The sequence below is a fragment of the Thermobia domestica genome, chromosome 7 (assembly GCF_964235325.1).
Source record: "Thermobia domestica chromosome 7, izTheDome1.hap1.1, whole genome shotgun sequence".
In the NCBI taxonomy this organism is placed as follows: domain Eukaryota; kingdom Metazoa; phylum Arthropoda; class Insecta; order Zygentoma; family Lepismatidae; genus Thermobia; species Thermobia domestica.
Genome location: NC_137460.1, coordinates 109260023 through 109283559, shown reverse-complemented (window position 1 = coordinate 109283559; position 23537 = coordinate 109260023). Strand labels below are relative to the sequence as shown.

Genomic DNA, 23537 nt, shown 5'->3' with positions numbered 1-23537 from the left:
TTTGAAGAAGTTGGAAGAAACACATCCTGAGATTATGCTTTCGAAATGGGTTACTTTGTGATAAGAAAGACATCAAAACCTTTCTTTACAATAGCTATAGATCAGCTCACGAACAGAATAACAAAATTATAAAAGGGGATGGCGGAGCGATTGGTCTCTTACACGACGACAATGCTCTTGTGAAATGGATGACAGCGGGACCAAAAATTAGTAGACTAATTAATGAATTCAAAATATCATATAATGAATATGATCCTGATAATAAGCACCACCACCATGGAGATTACTCGTCGATGCAAGAAAGATTTAAATCGTCCGTTGAAAAGATGAAAGAAATTTTCGTCGAATTGGGGAATCCGTTTGAAGAAAATAATGGACTTGTTAATGTTGCTTCCAGAATAATCTATAGCGGTGATATAAAATTACTTAAGATGGATGTTGAGCTATTCTCTCGCTTACTACGCGTCAGTCAAATAAGACGACTTGACTTGGATGAATTCTTTCAGCACGAGAGTCAACCAATTCCACAGTCTCTCTGCCATAATTCACAATCCTCAAAAAAGTTCGACTTAGTTATGCTTCTAGAGAGTGAAGCCAACATCAAAAAAGAACACTTTCCTAATTTTTGTGGTGTTTTGTTATTTGATGGAGCAATTTTGGTTCACATTTTGCAACCAGTACCAGTAGAAACATTTTGTGATTATTTCCAGTGTAATTTCATCAAATATGTTCAAAGAGAAGCAGACACATTCCATGCAAAGCAAGTGGATCTGATATGGGATAGATACTATTCAAAGAGCATAAAATCTTCCACAAGAGAAAGCAAAGGTGTAGGAATAAAAACAAAAGTAACACCAACTACACCAATTCCTAGCAAGTGGAACGATTTCCTTCGCAATGACGCAAATAAATAAGAACTGTTCCTTTTTCTTGGAAAGTCTATATGTGAAAAGGAAGGAAGTAACTTTGAGGTAGCAACCAGTAATGGATATCACATAGAAACTTCAAGAAATCTTTCAACATTTTCAAACAAATCATCAGGAAATCATTTAGAAGAAGCTGATAGTAGGATCATGATACATTGCTTTGATTCAGCATTAAATGCACACAAGAAGATAGTTATCCGCACAGTAGACACAGATGTTGCAATACTTGCTGTATCGTTTTTCTACGACTTTGAGCGACACGGTTTAGAAGAATTATGGATATCTTTCGGCACCAAGAAACATCATTGATTTTTCCCAGTTCATCATATTTCAAAAGCATTAGGAAAAGAAAAATCAACTGCGTTACGAGGCCTCCACACGTTTACAGGATGTGATACAGTCATACTTTCTCGGACATGGACAATTATAAGCATGGAAAACACGGCTTTTGTATCCAGAGGTGACCACAGCTTGCCTAACTATTTCACACCCTGTAATCAACATAAGCAAAGATTGTTTTAATTCACTGCAACGATATGTTGTCCTATTATATTCAAAAACAAGTGAAAAATTTAAAGTTAATGAAGCCCGGCGAGAATTCTTTTCGGAAAAGGGCAGACCTCTTACTGCACTTTCTCCAACTTGTGATGCCTTGCTTCTTCACACCAAGCGTGCAGCATACCAAGCTGGACAAATCTGGGGCCAGGCAATAAAGAAGATAGCACATATTCATTCACCAGTAAACTGGGGATGGACTGACAATGGAAGTGAACTTTCTCCAACATGGACTTCCATTCCAGTTGTATACGAAACATGTAGGGAACTATTTTTGAAATGTGCCTGCAAGACATGTACCCCAAGGTGTCGTTGTAGAAGTGCAAGTGTCCCGTGTTGCTTTTTTGTTCTATGTGTAGGGGGAACATGTGGAAAGGTGATGGAAACTGAAAACAAAGATCTAGACCAATAGAACTTTCATGTAAGTAACACTCATTATGAAAATTCAGTTGATCCACAGTAAATTTACACCACGTTGGAAACGCACCAATAAATAGATAAACTTAAATGTAAACTGTTTGTGCACATAGAAAATCCAAAAGATATATTGTGAATTTCAAATTATCGAACCAAGTGTTTGTGCTGTTCTTACACTACGAAAGAAATTATTTACTTTCTAATTTATAACAATCTACTGCTTTATGTAATTTTCTTATAATATTGTAAAGGATATAAAGTCAATGTCTATGGTTTAAAGACATGAATTTATTTCTTAGTCTTCCTGTGTAGTTCTCTTTCAATTCAGATGAAACAATAAAACTTTTCTATCGTTGCGCTACGCACGTAATTCCTTAAGATATTCTTGATTCATGTATAAAAGTGAATAGTAATACGTAGAATAGGTGATATTACTTTCTCCGTATACGTTTACAAATCTAGATACTCGGGTGAATATTTCGAAAGAAACTAATTTTTATGAATCATAATTAATGGCCGCCATATTGGATTCATAACCGGGCTTGGTCAGTAGGTCCGTAGCCAGACCAAAAATGTAGGGAGAGGGGGCGATCCAGCCAAATTATAGTTCATCACCATATTATAGTTCATTTGCAAGCCTACCGTGAAAATTTTAGGGGGAGGTGGCCCCCTACCCCCCTGGATACGGGCCTGTTGATCAGGCTACCTTGTGCTTCTGGCGAAAGTGGGACTTATGAAGAATACATCACAAGAGAATGATTTGTTTCGTACAATACAGCATCCATCAGTGATGTTTTATTACGGTAAATGAACTCTCGCTCGACATTTGGGAAAATCAATCGACTCAATGCGAATCTTTAAATTGTCATAGCTTCGTTGTTTATTAACCAATCTGAATGAAATATACAGCAAACGAAAGATAATTTAACACTCTTTAAAATGTTATACGACATCTTTTTCGATAATCCCAGCCGTTTACTTGTTATTTTAAAAACTATGAGTAAACTCCATCATAAAAAATGTAAAGTTCCAAATTAAATAATTTCTGTAGGTGTTAATTTCAGGGTTAGGTAAAACCTTTTGCCAATTTATTTGACCCTGTTATCTTCTACGTCGTTTAGTTTTTGAATCGTAAAGATTGAACTATTAGTTAAGGAGATATGTGCCTCTAAAACCAACACTATGAATTCGCAGAGGCGGCCATCTTTGATAGCCGCCATATTGGATTCTGGCCACCTGTCGGAGTGGGGCCACTTCAATTTCTGCTTAGTTGGATCAAGGGAACAACATATCCGAGTGGCACCTTTTTAACACAAAGTGCAGGATACTTCCCCTAAGCTCCCCTACTACATCCGGTAAAAGCAGAGACGCTTCAGAAATCTGATAGACATTCCAAATTGTTGGAAACAAACTGTTTCGTTTTAAAAATTTGTAAGACAACTCAGGAAAGCGAACGCGAAAGACGTCCGAAACCGTGTTTGTGGTTTTATAAGCGAAACCATGTTTGTCCTTTTCAAAGCAGAAACAATGTTTGCTGTTTTTAATTACACCTTTTAACAACTGTGAAAGCATCTATCAATCGAGACAATTGTTTTGATTTATGTGTGTGTTTTAACTTTTTTTAACCTGGGATCCTTCGCACTTTTTTTTTAGTTATTTCTTTGATGACACTTCCATTTACCGAGCGAAGTAGCTCAACTGATAGAGCGTTGGCTTCGCATTCGGGAGGTCGTGGGTTCGAATCCCGCTGCCGACCATCCTGACTGAGGTTTTCCAGGGTTTCCCTCAGTCCTACCAGGCAAATGCCGGGATGGTACCTACTAAACAGGCCCTGACCGATACCTTCCCAAATCCTTTCCATTGTTATTGTTGTTGTTGGATATCCAGTGTAAAATGGCCTCTGAGCTGTATCTGGTGATTGTTAAATAAATAAATGTACTTTTCGGCTGCAGGGAAGCAAACTGGACCCCACCTTGTTGCCATATATTTTGTAAATTAGACCACGAGGAACACGAACCTAAAGGAATTTTGACATTTCGAATTTCGGAACTCGAGATATTCGAACATAAAGTGACCATGGAAGCAAGCTGGACCCCACCTGATTTTTTATATATTTTGTAAATTAGGCCACGAGAAACACGAATCTGAAGGAATTTTGACATTTCGAATGTCGAAACTCGAGATATTCGAACACAAAGTGACCATGGAAGTAAGCTGGACCCCATCTGATTTTTATATATTTTGTAAAGTAGACCAGGAGAACACGAATCTGAAGGAATTTTGACATTCTGACTTCCCGAACTCGAGATACTAGAACTTATACAGTACTTTTATATAGTATGTATAAAAGTAACGAAGAAAGTTCTGTCGCTTTTTGACCTATCACCTTCGAGCATTGATATGTCACCTAAGACGTACCTGGAAGATCAAAAATAGTACCTATCAGTATCAACGACCTTCTGCCAACGTTCGGAATGGGCATGGGATCCTTCGCGGTAAAACTTGATTTGCCGTGAAGCGAAGAAGGTATCAAGTGTATTTTGCACCTCTACAAGGGATTTAAATTGGAGCCCTCTAAGTTGTATTGTATTGTATTTATTTATTTCGTCCTTTTTTCATACATTTAGCACTGTAATACAATGCATATGAAGTGGACACGTGATTTGTATATGAATACAAAAGTAAAAAAAAAAAAACAACAACAACAACAACAAAACAATAATAGTGAAAATTACATACACTAGGTTAATAATTAATCCTTACTTCTTACATCTTATTACACTGTACATTTTACATGACATCATTGTTAAAAATAAACTTAGCAATTATTACTTGCAGTGTATTTAGAAATCCTCCAACAAATATCTAATGCTAAAAGCGAGTAATGACATTGATTTACTGTACATCATGTAACATTTCTATTCACTTAGCAGTTCATGTATTCCTCTACCGAGTAAAAGCAATGTTGTAATAAATATTTCTGGAGTTCTTTTTTAAATTTAGGAACAGAATCCTGAGTTTTTATTTCTTTCGGAAGTTTATTGTAAAGCATGATACCCGCGTATTTAAACCCTTTTTCATATAATACTGTTCTGTGTTCTACAATAGAGAAGTTTTCTTTGTTTCTTGTATCATGATCATGTTGCTGTTCTACTTGCGTAAGGATACCTTGTAGGTGTCTCTTTACAAATATCAATAGATTTAAAATATATAAACAGGGTACTGGAAGTATACGAAGTTTTTTAAATATTGGTTTGCAGTGATCTTTTGGTTTAGCAGTTGCCATCATTCTTATTATTCGTTTCTGTATCGTAAAAATTACTTTGTCCTTGTGTGTATTTCCCCAAAATATAATACCATACGTTAAATTCGATTGGAATAATCCAAATTAAATTGTTTTTAAAGTAGACTCTCTTAAAACATTTTTAAGTACTTTCATTGCGAAATATATTTGGTTTAATTTTTTACTAAGCTTAGTTATTTGCACATCCCAGCAGAGATTTTTACCTATCCAAATTCCTAAGAACTTAGTTGAGTTTACATATTCTATTTCGTTATTTTGAATTACAATGTTCCTAGGCTGTGCATGTTTGTTGCGCATGTGATGAAAATTGATTGCTTGTGTCTTTTCAATATTTAATTTAAGCTTATTTTCTTTAACCCAGTGAGATAGTTTACAAAGGATTTCGTTTCCACTACCTTCAACAACCTCATTTGTTTTACCTTTTACTATAATATTAGCGTCATCTGCATAAAGGGATGCATCTGCTGGAGCAATATTACTTGGTAGGTCGTTAATATGTATCAAAAATAATAGCGGCCCTAATACGGATCCTTGTGGCACTCCACATGTTATTTCTTGTTTCTCTGATATGTAGTGTGTAGCTTGGTTTGTATCCCTGTTATTGTATGTAATTTCCACCACTTGCTGCCGATTTTTCAGATACGATTGAAACCATTTGGATGCAATGCCTCTTATTCCGTAATCTTGTAGCTTTGAGAGAAGGTTTCTATGTGACACTAAGTCAAATGCTTTCAAAAGATCCAGAAAAACACCTATACATTTCTCCTTACTATTTAAACTTTTATGTACACTTTCCACGAAGTTATATATTGCGGTTTCCGTTGATTTCCCTTGTAGGAAGCCATGTTGCTCGTGTGTTATTAGATCATGTTTAAGTAAAAAGGATGCTAGCCGGACACTCATTGTGGTTTCTAAGATTTTTAAGAAAATTGAGAGAAGCGAAATAGGCCTATACTTTTCAAGCGCTGATTTGTCGCCTTTTTTATATATTGGTTTTACTTTTGTAATTTTTAATATACTAGGGAATTCTCCACTTGAGAACTACATATTTATGAGGAAACACAGAGGGTCAGCAATATATTTAATGCAGTTGAGTGTCCAAGAAATGGAACACGTGATAATCGGACGGTGCAATGTCCGGGGAGTATGGCGGATGAAAGTGTTTCCAATCCAAGGCGTAGGATGGTGTCCCGGGTCATTCTATCCATGTGGGGCTTTGTGTTGTCCCGTAACGGGATAACCTCTTAGTGATTGAGAAGCGCTGGCTCCAGGGTTTTGAGTTTTTCTTGAACACGGCTCAACTGCTGACAGTAGACAGTTGCATTGATGTTCTGCTCTGACAAGCGGGTAGCAGTCCCCGATGCACGATGTCGCGAGCAGTCCACCAAACACACAGGAGGACTTTCTGCTGCATTACTGGTTTCGCTGTTTTGGAACCATTTCATGGAATTTTAACCAATGATGATGATGCCGTGGAGATTCGTACAGGATTCACTTCTCATCATGTGTCAACATCCTGTCCGGAAATGGCTCCTTCCTCAGACGAGACAGCAAAGAAACACAGGTGTCTGCTCGCGTAGCCTTCTGGCCCGGAGTCAAATCATGTGGGACCCACAGACCCAACTTGTAGTGCTTCTCAAGTTGATGGAGGTGCTACTGAATGGTTTCTCCACTCACATTGAAAGTTAGCCCCAGTTCCTCACATGTGTCCACTGTTCGCCTCAATTGCTATCTGAAGATCTTCATTTTGTACATGTGTTCGTCTTCCGGCACGTGGTGCGTCTTTCGTGAGTGTTACGTCACCGTCCTTAAACTTGCTAAACCACCCTTACACTGTCTGCGTAATCACGACACCCTCACGAAAGGCCTGAGATATCTTCCGCCCCGCTGCAGTGGCGTTTGACCCAAGTTTGAACTCGTACAGCATACACACTCTTTTTTTGACGCTCTGCGGAGGTTCCATATTCACTCTGTCCTTACACAAGTTCACGTTGTAACTGAACTGCCACAACCAGGTAGAATGTTGGATATACCCACACCAACAACTGACCTTCGCCTTATCTCCATTCGCATTCAACTCACAGTGAGGGCCAATTGAACACAGGCCTCCACAAAAAGCGACAGAACTTTCTTGGTTACCTTTATATATATCTCACAGGACATAATATGTTTCGTATAGAGAATATTGTGTTTTTTTCATATAGATACATAGCGTCTATATTAAACTTTAAGTTTTAGTATCTCGAGTTCCGGAAGTCGGAATGTCAAAACTCCAGATTCGTGTTCCTCGTGGTCTAATTTACAAAATATATAAAAATCAGATGGGGCCCAGTTTGCTTCCGTGGTCACTTTATGATCAAACATCTCGAGTTCCGAAATTCGGAATGTCAAAGTTCCTTCAGATTCGTGTTTCTCCTGGTCTACTTTACAAAATATATAAAAATCAGGTGGGGTCCAGTTTGCTTCCTTGTTCACTTTATGTTCGAATATCTCGAGTTCCGAAATTCGGAATGTCAAAATTCTTTCAGATTCGTGTTCCTCGTGGTCTAATTTACAAAATATATAAAAACCAGGTGGGGTCCAGTTTGCTTCCCTACAGCCTACTTTTCAAACGAAACAGTTTTCCAGAGTGTATATTTTGCTTCAAACGGAGTTCTGCCCTGGCTAACAAACGTAAATTCGCTTCTACAGGTATAAGAGTCTTTAAAGTTACACTTGAAATTGTCGTTCGGCATTCTTGTAGCTTATGAAGGCATGAATAATTCAAGTATGTTTGTCACAACATCTACAAACGAATATTCATTTGTATAGAACCTCCAATACATTACATTAAAAACACATGAACTACACAAAGAAAACCATTGTGTATTAGAGCAGATCTCTTATTAGCAAATGGCCCTGCACACGCGCACTACTCAGATAGCCCACAGCCTGAGCCTGAGCGCGAATCCAAATTTAACTCAATCGCGATTGAGATTGTCAGAGATGTAGCAGTTTGCGTTGAATATACCAACATTTTATCAACTAACGGTAAGTCGTCTTAGATTTGTCTCCAATCCCAAAAAGCGAGTGGTTTTTCGTGATTAAGATATGTTTAAGGGGACGAATATAGAACCTGAAAATCGGGTGGTACTCGCTAAAATCAGGTAATATGGCAACACTAAGCTAAATAGAAAATAAGGTATATCCCTATTTAAGACCACTATACATGCAACTCATGAAATTCAATTTGAAATCTCATCCAGTTAGACTGAGATCTTTTATATTATTACTACTCTTTCCCCTTGTTTTTAAAAATAGTACTGCCACTCTTTCTTTTGTTAACAAAAAACCACCGCCTCTCTTTCTTTTTTAAAAAAAAAGAAAAGAAAGAAAGAAAATCTAGATCGCAATACACAATTTTATCGTTGATTTGTTGCCACTCCGATAATGTGAATGTTGTGGTTTTGCATGTGTTGTCTGGTTTCTTATCTCAAGTTCCAGACACCTGCAATAGTTTATACGTGAAGGAAACATCGATCATGTCTTATTTTGTATCTTTTTACTTCCCAATAACGATAGCCGTGCCTCTTTGTAAGAAATTGCAACTTATTTTTTATTCTGCCAATTGTAAAAGTATACTCAACAAGAATTTCCCTACACTGTAAGACATTAAAACAAAACAAAAAAAAAAAAAAAAACTTTTCCCATCTGCAATTTTGAGCATTTCTTCCCTACGCTGAGGAAAATTTCCCTCCATCTGGCAACTGAGAGCTGAAGTGGAGAAAGATTCTTTGCTGTTTTCTCGTCATTACTTAACCCTTTTAAATTCTCGCCTTTTTAGGCGTTTTTCTTGAGTCTCAGATAATCAGCAACAGCGTCATCCCTATTTATCCTAGGATCATGGTTTATACCTCGTTTTTCTCAGAATGGAACAGCCTTTCAAACGGTATCACTTACATGTCCCTATAATATGCCAGAAGAGAATTATTTGAGGGAAAATCGGGATTATTTTTTTACCAAAGAAAACTTCTTCAAAGTTTGGGGCCCCCTGCGGCTCTACCGGGTCTGCGCACTAACCTCCAAAAATTTGGAAAAATACTACGTAGTGTACTAATTACTTGTGACAAATTCGAATTTCCTGTCTTGAATAGTAAGGTCGGGAAAATTTTTTTACCCTTGTTGAGAGAGCATCAAAAAAACGCACAAAATTTCCCTAACATGCACCCTACAAATTTTAAAAAAAATTCTGACACGCCCCTAATAATCGTAAAATTATGGTTCATACGTCGTTTTGTTCAGAATGGAGTAGCCTTTCAGATGGTATCACCCGCATGTCCCTTGGATATTCCTAAGGAGGGAAAAATTGAGGAAAATAGGGATTTTTGCTGAAAAATCTCTTTTTTTTCGGTTTGGAGCCCTCTGACGCGGCCCTGGGTAAACATAGAGATCCAGAAATCACTTTCAAAAATACTACGTAGTGTACTAATTGCTTCTGCCAAATACCAATCTCGTATCTTCAACACTAAGGACGGGAAAAATATTTTCCTCTTCTGGGAATATTCCCAGAATGCCCCAGAATACCCTATATAAATTTCATCATGTGGTCGGATTCCACGTTAATCAGTAGGTCCACGTCTCATATAGCCTTGCTGCTGAAAGGTGTAACGGACCAAAATTTCCGTTACAGAAGTTTTGACATTCTAATAATTAATCTTTGTTATCTCTTAAAAATTGCCAATTCTGTGAAGAGAAAAAGAATTTAAATATTATTTGTTTAGTTCCAAAGATGATTTATATCCAGAAAGGCTATAAATCTATACTATTTTAGGGGAGATTTTGATTATTTTAACATTTGAAAATTATATATACTATTGAATCTTTTCCTTAAAATTATTACTATCTATATATAGTTGATTATCGTAACATTGTACAATATAATTATGTTCCTAACTATTGTAAACATATGTATGATGTTATTCGACAACATAGAGAATTGTTACATCAATCAGTAGGTTCAGGACATCGCTTCTCCAGATTCGCTTCAGACTGGAATCCCTGACTGTATTTACGGTATTCAATATTACAAGGCAATTCAAAAAGGGCAGGTTTAGTCGACGTAAGCATTTTCATAAAATCGACTTGATAAGAAGTGTGTAGCCACATAACAGAATGACTGTGTACAGGAGCGATCATAAACTAAGGTCAACGGGGTTACTAATCTACTACATTGGATTCAACACCAATCATTATTCAGCTCGGCATACTACGGCTCGAACTTGAAATATTATATAAATACGTGGAATCCAGTTTTAGCGCCACACGCCGACTCTAATACATATATATATATCAACCATCCAGTACATGTCAAAGAATAAGTATAGATACTCTTACACTACTTCATAAATCTATCCATCAAATAATAACAGCTTCAACGTCAAAACTTAACTTCATTATGACAGTTTATTAAATTTCTTGAAAGGTTAAACGCCTGTACATAACCATACCAAAAAGATAGAGATGATTGTATTATAAGGTGAGGTGAGGAAAAAACGTTGAGAGGACCCGAAGCTGATTTACTCAAACATATTGGTAAAACTATTCATTTCACAATATAATTGCAACACTTGATAACACTAGTTATTAACAGAAATGAACAGAATCCCCGTTCAACAAATTATTTCACCTTCAACGACATTTTCTTAATTACAATTTTGTTGTCGTTAAACTAGATCCATATATTTTTACTTCTTCTAATCAACAACAGTATCTATATCTCTCTTTCTTTTCTTCTGACAAGTTACTGCCTAAGCATAACATCATACATATGTTTACAATAGTTAGGAACATAATTATATTGTACAATGTTACGATAATCAACTATATATAGATAGTAATAATTTTAAGGAAAAGATTCAATAGTATATATAATTTTCAAATGTTAAAATAATCAAAATCTCCCCTAAAATAGTATAGATTTATAGCCTTTCTGGATATAAATCATCTTTGGAACTAAACAAATAATATTTAAATTCTTTTTCTCTTCACAGAATTGGCAATTTTTAAGAGATAACAAAGATTAATTATTAGAATGTCAAAACTTCTGTAACGGAAATTTTGGTCCGTTACAAAGGGACGCTAAACTAAAATCAACTCAACTCAACCCTATATAAATTTCAAAAATTTCTTGACACGTCCCTATTTATCGTAGGATCACGATTCATACACCATTCTCTTCAGAATAGAGCAGGGTTCCAGATTGTATTACCCTCATGTCCCTCGGACGTCCATAAGGAGAGAAAAATTGAGTAAATAGGGATTTTTGCTGAAAAATCCCTTTTTTCCCGTTTTGGGGCCCTCTGGTGCGGTCTTGGGTAAACATAGATCTGGAAATCACTTTCAAAAATACTACGTAGTGTACTAATTACTTGTGCCAAACATCAATTTCCTATCTTCAATACTAAGGACGGGACGGGAAAAATTATTTCCCGCTTCTGCGAATATTTCCGAAATTTATCAAGGATACTATACAAACTTCAAAAATTTCCTGATAGTCCCTAATTATCGTAGGATGATGATACATACGTCGTTCTCTTTAGAATAGAGTAGGCTTATAGATGGTATCACCCGCATGTCCCTAGGACGTTCCTAAGGAGGTTACAAGTGAAGGAAATAGGGATTTTTGCAGAAAAAAATCCCTTTTCCCAGTTTTGAGGCCCTCTGGCGCGGCCCAGGGTAAACATAGATCTGGAAATCACTTTCAAAAATACTACGTAGTGTACTAATTACTTGTGCCGAATACCAATCTCCTATCTTCAATACTAAGGGCGGGAAAAATATTTTCCTCTTCTGCGAATATTTTCGAAATTTCCCAAGGATACCATACAAACTTCAAAAATTTCCTGACACGTCCCTAATTATCGTAGGATGGTGATTCATACGTCGTTCTCTTCAGAATCGAGTAGGCTTTCAGAAAGTACTACTGAAATGCCCCTATCATGTAGCCGAGCGGAGCGAGAATCACGAAAGTGGGATTTTTGGTCAAAAATATCCCTTTTTTACCCTTTTGTCCCTCTGAACCCCCCTTCTATGTTGACGAAGAGATCCGAAAAAATTCTCATAAAAACTAATTGGTCCACTGATTGTTTAGGGGAAAATGTTAGGATTCTAGGATTAAAGAGAAGCTCACCAAAAAATGATGAAGTTAGACCTCAGTAAAAAAAAAAAGGGAATTTGTAAAATGATGACGTCATACCCCCCTATGTTCTGACACTCTGAAGCGTATAGACCCTTCCAAGGCTTTCTTGAATGCCTCCTCTCTTGGAAAATAATTTTTTAAAAAAAACCGGAACTAAATAGCATTCTTAGTTCTCTTTTAATCGAATCTTTAAGACACTACAATATCGGTCGAAAACGACCGAAAAAACTTAAAAGGGTTAATATTAGTGCTGTCGAATTTTTGTGACATATGCGGCTTTCGGTTTTTTGAGAAAACCGGTTTTCTGAAAACCGAAAACAGCAAATGCGGTTTTCAAAACCGAAACTGCACAAGCGGTTTTCTAAACCGACATTTCAGTTTTATGAAATTTCACTTTTTTCAAAAACCGGTTTTCGTTTTTTTCAAAAACCGATTTCGACAGCACTATTATGAACAATACACTTATTAAACTACGTAATAGAATGGAAGTAGAAACCTTGTCTTCTGCAATGTTTACAATTGTAAATTGACCATTTTGAAGGACTTTGACGCCGAAAAATTCGTAGTAGAATGGATAAGAAGTGACCATCATTCATCAGTAGATACTCCACGTAGGAAAGAAACTGAAGAACTGTCATCTCATTCAAGAAGACTCTTCATCTGAACTATAATATTTCTGGTAAGTTTTTTTTTTCTTTTTGTCTGTATGTTCATGTCATCCTCGTCTGTATGTAGATGCTTGTCTTCATGTTCTTGTTTGTATTTTCATCCAAGTTGAAAATCGATATTACCATTGTAATTTTATTAATTTATTGGTAACAAATATAGAACTTACGTAGGCATTGCATTTATATATACACAATCATGTACTTTCATAAGAAAACTGCTTTTGTCATCAGCCAAATGTTGGTATTTCTTGGTATTATACAGTCTGCGGAAAAAAAAACACCACCACAAAACTTCCAGAGGTGGTTGCCTATAAAAAAAAATCTAACAAACATGGTACAACTCTTGAAAATGTTAAATGTTTCAGGAGAGAATATATATAAATGTTAAATATATATATATATATATATATATATATATATATATATATATATATATGTATGTGTGTGTGTGTGTGTGTGTGTGTGTGTGTGTGTGTGTGTGTGCCCAATAACACTCATCCTCCCTCGTCTGAAAGTTTAATTCGAACACTGCTTATGCATAGTATATTTTGATGGACCATTAAACAAAACCACACTGTGATACTAAACTAAACTACACTAATTTATTTGAATTTGACTTTTTTACTATATTTTTGGTCAGACCTGGAGGACCACAGTGAGAAAAATGATATATTGTGTTATTAGAAATATGCAACTTTGTCAGCAATTTGTGTGGCACAGTAAACAACGACAAACAAAAGTACATGCAAACCATGCTAAGTACTAAGAACTCAAGTTTTATTGCCATCGTGTGTGTATACGCACGCAAGAAGTTTACCTGTTCCAGGACAATTAAGTTCAGGGCCCTCATCGCTTCCATCCACGCACTGTGGAATTCCGTCACACGCGTTGTAAATAGCAATGCACTCCCCAGAAGTTCGGCATTCATACTGATTCCTGTTGCAGTGGCGGCCTGAAATACAAGAAAATGGTAATCAATATGTAAATAGTGAAACACACGAAGAGTGTTTATGGCAACAGAGAAAGGAACACAGACCATCTTTGTGAATAGTATATTGTATAGATTAAACCAGTGCTTACCACTAGAGGAATGTAGACCAACCAAGGAGGGCGCAAGATACTGAAAGAAATAAACTACATTTGTAATCACCAATATTACGAATGTTGTAACAAAGAGGTGTTAAATTAAATACCATATAAACACAAAATAACTGCTGTGAAAGGACTGTGGTTCCATTAAAAACAAAGCTAGTAAAAAAATACTATACAATAGTATTCACAAGTTTTGTTAGACAAAAATATTAACTATGTGGACAATAATTTTCAGTACCGGATTTACGTATAAGCTAAACAAGCCATAGCTTAGGGCCTCACTCTCTTGGAGGCCCCAAAAAAATTAAAGGAAAAGAGAACTGGAAGTACAATTCCAAAATATACAGTACTACAGTAATAATAATAATAATAATAATAATAATAATAATAATAATAATAATAATAAAACCAACATATAGCAACAATAGTTTGTGTTGTGTTGTTAATAATGTAAGTAATGAGGCCCTTTTCCGGTAACGTGCTCCCGAAAATATCACTCGTTTTCTCATTTCTGTAAATAGGGTTTCTATGTTCTGTATGGACAAGTTGCACAGCTTGATATACGAAGGGTCCCATTACTTTCAATACTTAGGTTTATTAAGACCTCATCAATCTTAACCAAGCTCTAATTATTATTATTTGTTTGTTGATTAGAGTTTAGCGTTCCTTTTAGCAAGAAGCTTTTTGAGACGTGGATCTACAGCTTAAAATGGGATCCAAACCGCATGAGCTCCCACCGTGAATCGAACCCGTGTCTCCTGCGCCAAATGTCATCTGAAGATAAATATCCCAAATTAAACATTAAACTACCTACAGTTTGCTGTGTGGTCCGATCCCAGCCCAATCCACTTAATAACTCATCAGAAGTGATTCTTACCATTGTCTACTCTCGGGGCACCCTATATAATTATTATTAAGTATTCTTCCTTCCCGCAGGTCCTGGGATATATATATAATCCTATTCCTCGCTTTCATTTCATCTTTCCTTCTATGGCGGCATAAAGAAGACAATTTCTTCGCAAGATGTGCTTATCGCTTTTTCTTAGTACCCTACATATCTCTCCCGAAAATATATATAGGGTGTCACGGGGGCAAGTGGCAATACTTTGGGAAATGGTAGTATGGGTGATTTTAAATAAAAAGTCATATTCTCAACGGTTTAAGAGCTACAGGTTGTAAATTATTTTTGACCATACGTTGCTTATTGCTCATCCTGTAGTTATTCTACAGAGAAGGGACATTACGAATTTGAATGGTAATGGAATGCCCTTTCCAGCGGTATGCAGTACGTGGCAGTGGTGTCTTTGGAAAGAAAGCTATTGTAGAAAATTTGGAAAAATTATTTTAAGATCATTTAAGACAACTAGATGGTAATACTGATTCCCAAATATCCCTCAGTAACTTTACTTGCTCTCTCTCTCTCTCTCTCTCTCTCTCTCTCTTCATATATATATATATATATATATATATATATATATATATATATATATATATATATAGATATAGATAGATATATAAAGAGAGAGAGTGAAAGTGTCAGGCCGCAATGGCTCAGTGGTAGAGCGCTCACCTCTTGCGCGTGGGGGTCCCTGATTCGATCGCAGCTCCAGCCAAGTAAACCTTGTGGTGGTGGACAAACACCATGTGTTTTTCCAGGATTCTCCGTATATATATAGGGCTATACATACTATATAGGCTATGTTTTCTTTCAGTCCAATGCTTGTCTTGCAGGCGAAAGGAGGTGAATAAAACCCAAATAAATATCGACAGCAACGATAAGAACTAGGGATGCGCTCAAGTCGAGACATGTCTCGAATCTCGACTCGACTCGAATGTCTCGAAAATTTTTCTATAATTTTTAATATTATTTTGAAGAAAGTGCTCGATCAGAAACACTCGGCACGAGAATTTCGGAAACTGCAGGACTTGTCAGGTGTTCAAGGAGTGCTATGGTGATTGTCTTCAGCAAGTGGCGAATCCAAGGGGAAAAGACGTCCAAATGTCGAGGGGTTGTGTGCCCCACCTCATTACAGATGTCGAACGTCGTAGGCTGGGCAGACTGGTAAAACAGAACAGGCGGCGAACTGCGTCAGAACTAAGATCAGTTTAATGCTGGGCAAAATACAAGTGTGTCTGAACTAGTGTTGTCAAATTTCCGGAAATTTTGAACCTGTTTTTTTTTTTTTTAAAAAAAACCGTTTTTTTCGATTTTCCGGAAAAATTGAAAAAATAAATATGTTTGTATTAGGTTAATTTTACTAGTAATGATATCTCTTTTTTTTCAAAAACGCGAAAAATTTAAGTTCAAAAATTTCAATATTGCGAATATTAAAAAATAGCACTCGAAAATAAAACTATTCCAATTATTATCTATATATTAAAATACTAGATTTACGCGTATATGTTTCTCCTCACAGAAAAGTTTATATGTTTGTCTCCAATCCTTTCAACAATGAGATCTCGAACCCACAAGTGCTAAAAACGTGCCGTTTTCATTTGTCGATTCCAAATTTTATGTAAATTGTCCAGTTCTAATTGAATATTTTTATATTTAAAAAACATGGCCATTAGTTCTTTATTACATTTATAGGGGTACACAAGAAGTACTGTGGGGGCGCGGTGACTCAGTGGTAGGGCGTTCACTTCCTGTGCATGGGGTCCCTGGTTCGATCCCAGATCGCGCCGTGTGGACTTTGTGGTGGACAAACACCATGCTCGTGGGTTTTCTCGAGGTTCTCCCGTTTCCTTCCACTTTTTTCATTCCACCATTTCATTCATTTCTCATCATCACCGTCTCCTTTAGCCTAACCGCCATAACCGTGGGACGTAAAACTAAAGATTTCATTTCACTAGAAGTATTGAAATTTCTGAAAAAGTAAAGCATCATACCCTACGAGTTATATATCCCAACATCACATAGTTGTATATAGGGGTTGTATATCTGTCAGACGTTTGTTTCATGGCCAAATGATAATGAAAACGAAGGATAACCATTTCTCCAGTCTAAGATTAATCTTCATTGTTTGGAGAGGGTTTTTTTTCAATAAACACCGTTTATCACTGAAATAATTAATTGTGTGTGTACTTTATTTACTTATTAAAAAATGCATGCAAATACATGCATACACGATATGGGCATTCAGTAAATGGATACTTGAATATTTGAATTCAATTACCTATACAAGCCGGCTACGAATCTTTTGTCCAAACTACTCTTTGGGATGAGTTTCTTACCAGATGTGTAGCCTACCAAAGGACCACACATATGTTATCGAAACTATTGTGCTATTGTTTTTTTTTTTTTTTTTTATGCTTTGGCAGAAAGTTCTGTAGATATCGAAGCCCGCCAGTGAAGCCATATCTAGCATTTTGGTGCTAGATCTAGCATAATTCACTCCCATTTAGCATATAACATCTTGACTTTAGCATCTTGGCAAAATCTCATTCTTTCCTCTGGAGAACAGAAAAAGAACGAAAATTTAGATGGCTCACTGACCGTTGGGAATTATCCCTTAGTTAAAGCGATGGTTGGAGTAATAAAACCAGTTAGTATTTCCGCTGTTGTATTGTTGAATTCACAGAAATGTTCAAAAATAAGCAAAACGTGACTCTGTACAAGATGTTTACTTACCCATAGTTTTATTATTGTCAACTGAACCCTGAGTGTCTGGGATGTTTCAGTCCCTTCTCACTTTACAACTTGAGAGGGGAGGGGGTATGACCGCTAAAAGAAATGCTTCAGTGCTGCGTCGGAAGCGGCATGTTTTGTATATATTTCTTAAAATATTATCCATTCTTAAAGTATAAATCCCCCCTTCCTCCTCTGATTCTCTTTCCAATACAGAAATTAAGAAAGAACCCTGAACCCTCCCGAAAATGCAAAAATGAATGATACGTACAAATAACAAATCTGTGGATGAATCAAATAATGCAGATACATGAGAAGATGATGATGAAGATAACAATGCTTGATGCAGCGCAGTCCACCACATGTAAATAGATTTGAAGGGTCCATATTTGTGTATGTGTACGTGTGTATGTACTTGTTTCTGAGTATTTATATGCGCGTGTGTCTTGTAATTGTTATATTAGTATCACTGCCTTCTACATCCGTCCGCTCCCTCTACCTGCCTGCTCAATCAGCCAAAAAATGCGTGTACATTTCATCACGAATTCACCACTAGATGGCAGGTCCTACCATGGCATCCTACCGTTTGACAGTCAATCCTGTAGCGTTGCAGTTTGACATTTGTACGTATACAATACATGTTAATAGAAATAATGTAAAGAAATCTAAATGGTTTGCGTAAAGGATATAATATGCGGTAGTCATTGAAGAAGTACCAAAAAAAAAAAAAAAATGTTCAAATAGAAACACATTTGTTGATGTTACGACTTACGCCCAAAAATGAAAGAATACGCACAATCATATATTGGCCTAAATAGAATATATGTAATTTTATGTTTTCGTGTGAAGGAACCAGGCCCGTAGCCAGCCCAAACACTTAGGGGGGGCTGAAGTTAGGGGGGGCCCGATCCAACCATATGATAGTTCATCACCATATTATAGTTCTTTTACAAGCCTACTGTAAAACTTTAAGGGGGCCAGCAAAAATTTAGGGGGGCCCGCCCCCCTAGACCCCCCTGGATACGGGCCTGGAAGGAACTGTGATGCTATAAGCAAGGGTGCCGATCCTGGGGGCGGGGGCCCCGACCCCCGCATTGTACTTATGAATATGTGATATTTGGTATAATTTGAATGCCATTTGTCTTAAAATCCTCATATGTCTTCTGCATCTGAATGCCCCCCCTCCCAAATTTACTGAGAAATCGGCACCATTAACTATAATTGTAATTATACAGGGTGGCACAAAAGTAGGTATACGCCTACATCCCTGCATCGATCAGGTATATCATTCTAGCTTATGGGTTCATTTGTTTCGGCTGTTCCGAGCTTAAGATATAAGTACAAAGACATTAACAATAAATAATAAAGAAACTAAGTCTACCTTATGGATAGCAATAAGAAATGATATAAAAAGCAATGGGCTGGTCAGTAAGTTACTGTATACCTACTTTTGGGCCACCATATATATATAATAAGGAAGTTTAAACCCCAATACTAGTCATTTCTAATACAAATGTGAAACACAAAGAATTGTACCTTTTCTAATACACTTTCCAGACTTTGGGCTATCGCAAACCACACCACAACATGTTATATAATTTTTTCTTACTCTAAGCCAAATTGTACATTGTTTTAATATTAAAATTAGTGTTGCCCACGATACGAAACCGCAACTGTCTATGAGAAACGAGATGACAAAGCTGTCTCACAATATAGCAACAGCTTCTTGAGATGAAATAGCTTAAATCTTGTCTCGAGAGCAACAATATCCAAAATATACAAGTGAGTATAGTTTCAGACAGTGAAACTACAGTAGACTTCCAAGCTATGCAAATTGAATACTATATTGAAGACATGGAGTACATTCTTGGAACTGAATCGATTTCTGAGAAACCTTTCGCAAAATCTCTTACCGTTTTTGCTATATGAAAATCAACATTGAAACTGGACGTAGTACTGAATTTCTTCAACTTCCAGTTTTACTAAAATATAGGGGTGCAGATGGGTTATTTCCCTGAGACCATAAATTAATTTCCGAAAACAGTTTGTGGCTATCTATCACTGTTTTGAGTTATAAGCTTTACTGTTGAAACCGGAAGTGGTCGATTTCAACCATTCCGGCTTAAGTAAAAGGTAGTCTAAGGAGATGGAAAATATTCCTGGGACACTGAATCGATTCCCGAAAACTGTATGATGATAGCTCTTGCCGTTTTTGCTCTGATACCTGTCAACCGAAGGACATAGCCGTTCTGTAAGACTGACAACACTTATGGGGATCTCCTACCATCTCCGCTTAGGTCTCTAACTCTCCATTTGATAACATGTAAAATTTAATATGGTAATTTCTAACAAAGTATTGCAGGTAATAACTTGAAATTTTTAATACAAATACACAAGACCCATATAAATCCAACCACGGTCTCCAATTTACGTTACATGCGTTAGGTTAATTGCAATATATTCTTCAGTAAGTTTGGCAACAGAGAATAAAAAGTATGCTGCAGAGGGGAGAGGGCTGACCATCTGTTTGCTTGTTAGCTGCTTTTAAAAGGACGCTCTTACCAGAAAAATCACGTTGTGATTCTCACTTCTCAGTGGTTAGAATGGTCTGGACTGGAAGAGCCCAAAACCTCTTCTTTCTTCCTTTCACGGTTTGTTTGTTTCTTCCACCCCCTGCTGTCACAAGAAGACAACTTGTTTCGGAAAGCACTTTGAATTAGTAGCGAAAAGCCAAACTGAATGACACCACGGACGGATTAAAGGGAGGGGCGGTCACTCCCTCCGAGAACATTTGAATACTTCGAATAATCGGAGTAAGAAACTAGAAATTGCGTAATCTAATAAGAAAAGTTTGTTGAAGTATACAAATCAAGACGCATTTTAAGTGTCACAGCATTGTACTCTCATCCCCTCCCCTCCCAAATCCCTTCTGAAGAAGTTCTCTTTTGTTTCTTTGTTCCATATTAGCCTTTACACTTACACTTTCATTATCCAGTATTGATTTTTACCATACCATCTGCACAGAAGGCGAATAAGGTCTACGAGTCCTTCTTGCCCCCTTTTTTAAAAATTGCTAATTATAATAAAATTTATCGAAAACAATTCATCTCAACGATAAAGACTTATACACATTCATTATTAAAATTTTAAAATAAACTCGCCGCCTGTCGCGTATGCTAGCGATCTAATATATACGAATAGATGAAAAGTTAGTTTGAAGCGTATTGTTTTTCTGTAATTAAGTCCGAATTCATATTTGTTTCTATTGTTGCATCGACAAAAGTGAGTGCTAAATCGATTTAGGCTCGTTGGTCTTTGCGAGGTCCCTAAAGATGCAAGGCCGTGGGCAGTCGCCCACCACTTGAAACGCCTCTGCACTAGAGGTCTGCACGTGCTCGGGCCTACAAAGAATGTATCACTTCGGGCCGGGAGGGGTTCGGGCAGTAGCGTCATTTCAGATTTGGCTTGGGGAGCCAAGACCCCTTGATATATGTAAAATTTCGCGTTTTTCACTGATTTACTACTATGCTATTGATAAAATTCTATAAATCTCAAACTCGGGAGGGGGGCAAATACCTCTCTCTGTCCTCCTAAATGACGCCCCTGGGTTCGGGCTGTGAATTTTTAAATATACAACCATATTTCTCGGACTTTTTCGGGCCTAACGTTGTAAATATAGTGTAAAACGATACAAATTGCACCGTTCTTTCTGGAGGACTTTTAAAACACAACTGCAAAATCAAACCTCGAATTGCTGTAAATAAAAATACAATTTTGCATTAATAATTAAGTTTCTGCAATTCGGGCTTATTTCGGGCTCATTTGATTCTCACAGAGCTCAGTCCGGGCTAGGGCCTAAATGCTAAGACATATTTTGGACTCGGGTCGGGCCTCACATTGTAAATTCACAGGTCGGGCCCGGGCTGAAAATTCCGGCCCGTGCAGACCTCTGCTCTGCACCCGCACACATTCCTTCCTAGTCCAGAAAATCTCCTCCCCTCCGCATCGTCAATAATGGTAAATTTGTTCCTCGTATATTTGCTTATTATTGTAAGAGAAGTTCAAACCAGAACTCTAAAATTTGTTCGTTCTCTGGAATAATGTGAGTAATGCAAATTAAGAAAGATATGCGTAATATACAAATGTCAGAAAAACATGATATCAATTTGAATAACCTTTTACGTAATGTTTATTTTAGAAATAATAAACTTATGCAAGTATATCGAGGCATCTGAAATTTAATGTTAAATAGTGGCGAGTGAGTCAGAAGGGGCGTGCACTATTCAGTTAGTCAAAGAACTCATATATGTAGCTTGAAAACTAATACTATTTAAACCAATATTGAATTAGACAAATTTGATCACTCTGGCCACAGAAAAGGCGTCACCTTCTATGGCCCACCCATCGCATGATGGGAATGAAAGACAGAGGAAAAAAAAAGACAAATTTGTAAAAAGTAGGATAACCATAATTGGAAATAGTGTGTGTATTTTTTAAGGAGGAAACCCAGAAGTACATTCTCAATATAATAATAATAATAATAATAATAATAATAATAATAATAATAATAATAATAATAATAATAATAATAATAATAATAATCTTTCTCACTTCAATCATAGGTTGATGCGCAAGAAGGAAATTTTAAAACTTTTCTCTCCCCTGGGAGAGCTGTTTTATAATTTGATAAGGTCTCTTCTTCGTAACTGCATCTATCCCTGATCGGGCCGCGGTGGGTCAGTGGTAGAGCGTTCATCTCTAATGCATGGCGTCCTTAGTTCGATCTCAGCTCGCACCAAGTGAACTTTGTGGAGGACAAACACCATGTGTGGGGGTTTTCTCGGGGTTCTCCCGTTTCCTTCCACTTTCTGCATTCCAGCATTTCCTTCTTTTCACAACATCACTAGCTCCTTTAACCTACCAGGCATAACTGTGGGACGTAAAACTTATAGATTTTTCTATCCTCGATCTTCCACTTCCTGGTTTTTCTTCTGCCTTTTCCCCTATCAACATGGTGATCCAATCGGAGTGCCGAATAAGATGTCCAAGCATGCTGTTTCTTTTTTTTCTATTATCTTCATGATCTGTCGTCCTTCATTAGCTTCCTTTAGTACGTCTTCATTCCTTTTCCTTATACAGTATTATTATTATTACACAACCACACAAAATAAATAAAAGTTCTGTGCACTGGACCCCAGGGTATTGATTCGATGTATTTTGGTACCCAGAACTCAAATTTCGAAACTCCAGGACGATTTGACCGTGTCAACTTTGTTTTATGGGCGGAGAACGTAAGTGCTGTTTTACGTTTGCTTATGTTTATCGCCCATTTAAAAAAATATCACGGTCAATCGTCCTGGGGTTTCGAAATTTGGATTCTGGGTACCAAAATATTTTGAATCCATACCCTGGGGTCTGGTGCACAGAACTTTTATTCTTTTTGTGTAGCTGTGTTACTATTATTATTATTATTATTATTATTATTTTCCATGCGTACATTTTCTCGAAAATATCCTCCCCCTAAGAGATGATCAACAATTCATTCCTGAATAGTACTCAGCTTCTTTTCCTACTAATGACTATTTAGGAGTTTTTCCTTAGCTGAATCTCGTTATATTGTGTCTCCATTGTACGTAGAATAGGATTCGATTGCCAGTGTAAGCTCACAACTTCCGAAGTTGAGTCAACATCGTGAAAGAAATGGAGAACTATCCGAATAAAGTGGTAGCGATCTCTGGCCAAGAAAGACGAAAGGATTGTTTGATGTCAT

The 23537-nt window shown here is 36.9% G+C and overlaps 1 protein-coding gene across 2 annotated transcripts in view; it reads right to left on the bottom strand.

Annotated features, from left to right (window-relative positions):
- The window catches only part of LOC145690324 (uncharacterized), a 268337-nt gene that overhangs the window by 63740 nt on the left and 181060 nt on the right, over positions 1-23537 (bottom strand). For both annotated transcript variants that reach the window (XM_081765108.1, XM_081765109.1), the window contains exon 4: positions 13865-13999. In XM_081765108.1, coding sequence (XP_081621234.1) covers positions 13865-13999 — 135 coding nt within the window. The remainder of the gene's footprint in view (positions 1-13864; positions 14000-23537) is intronic.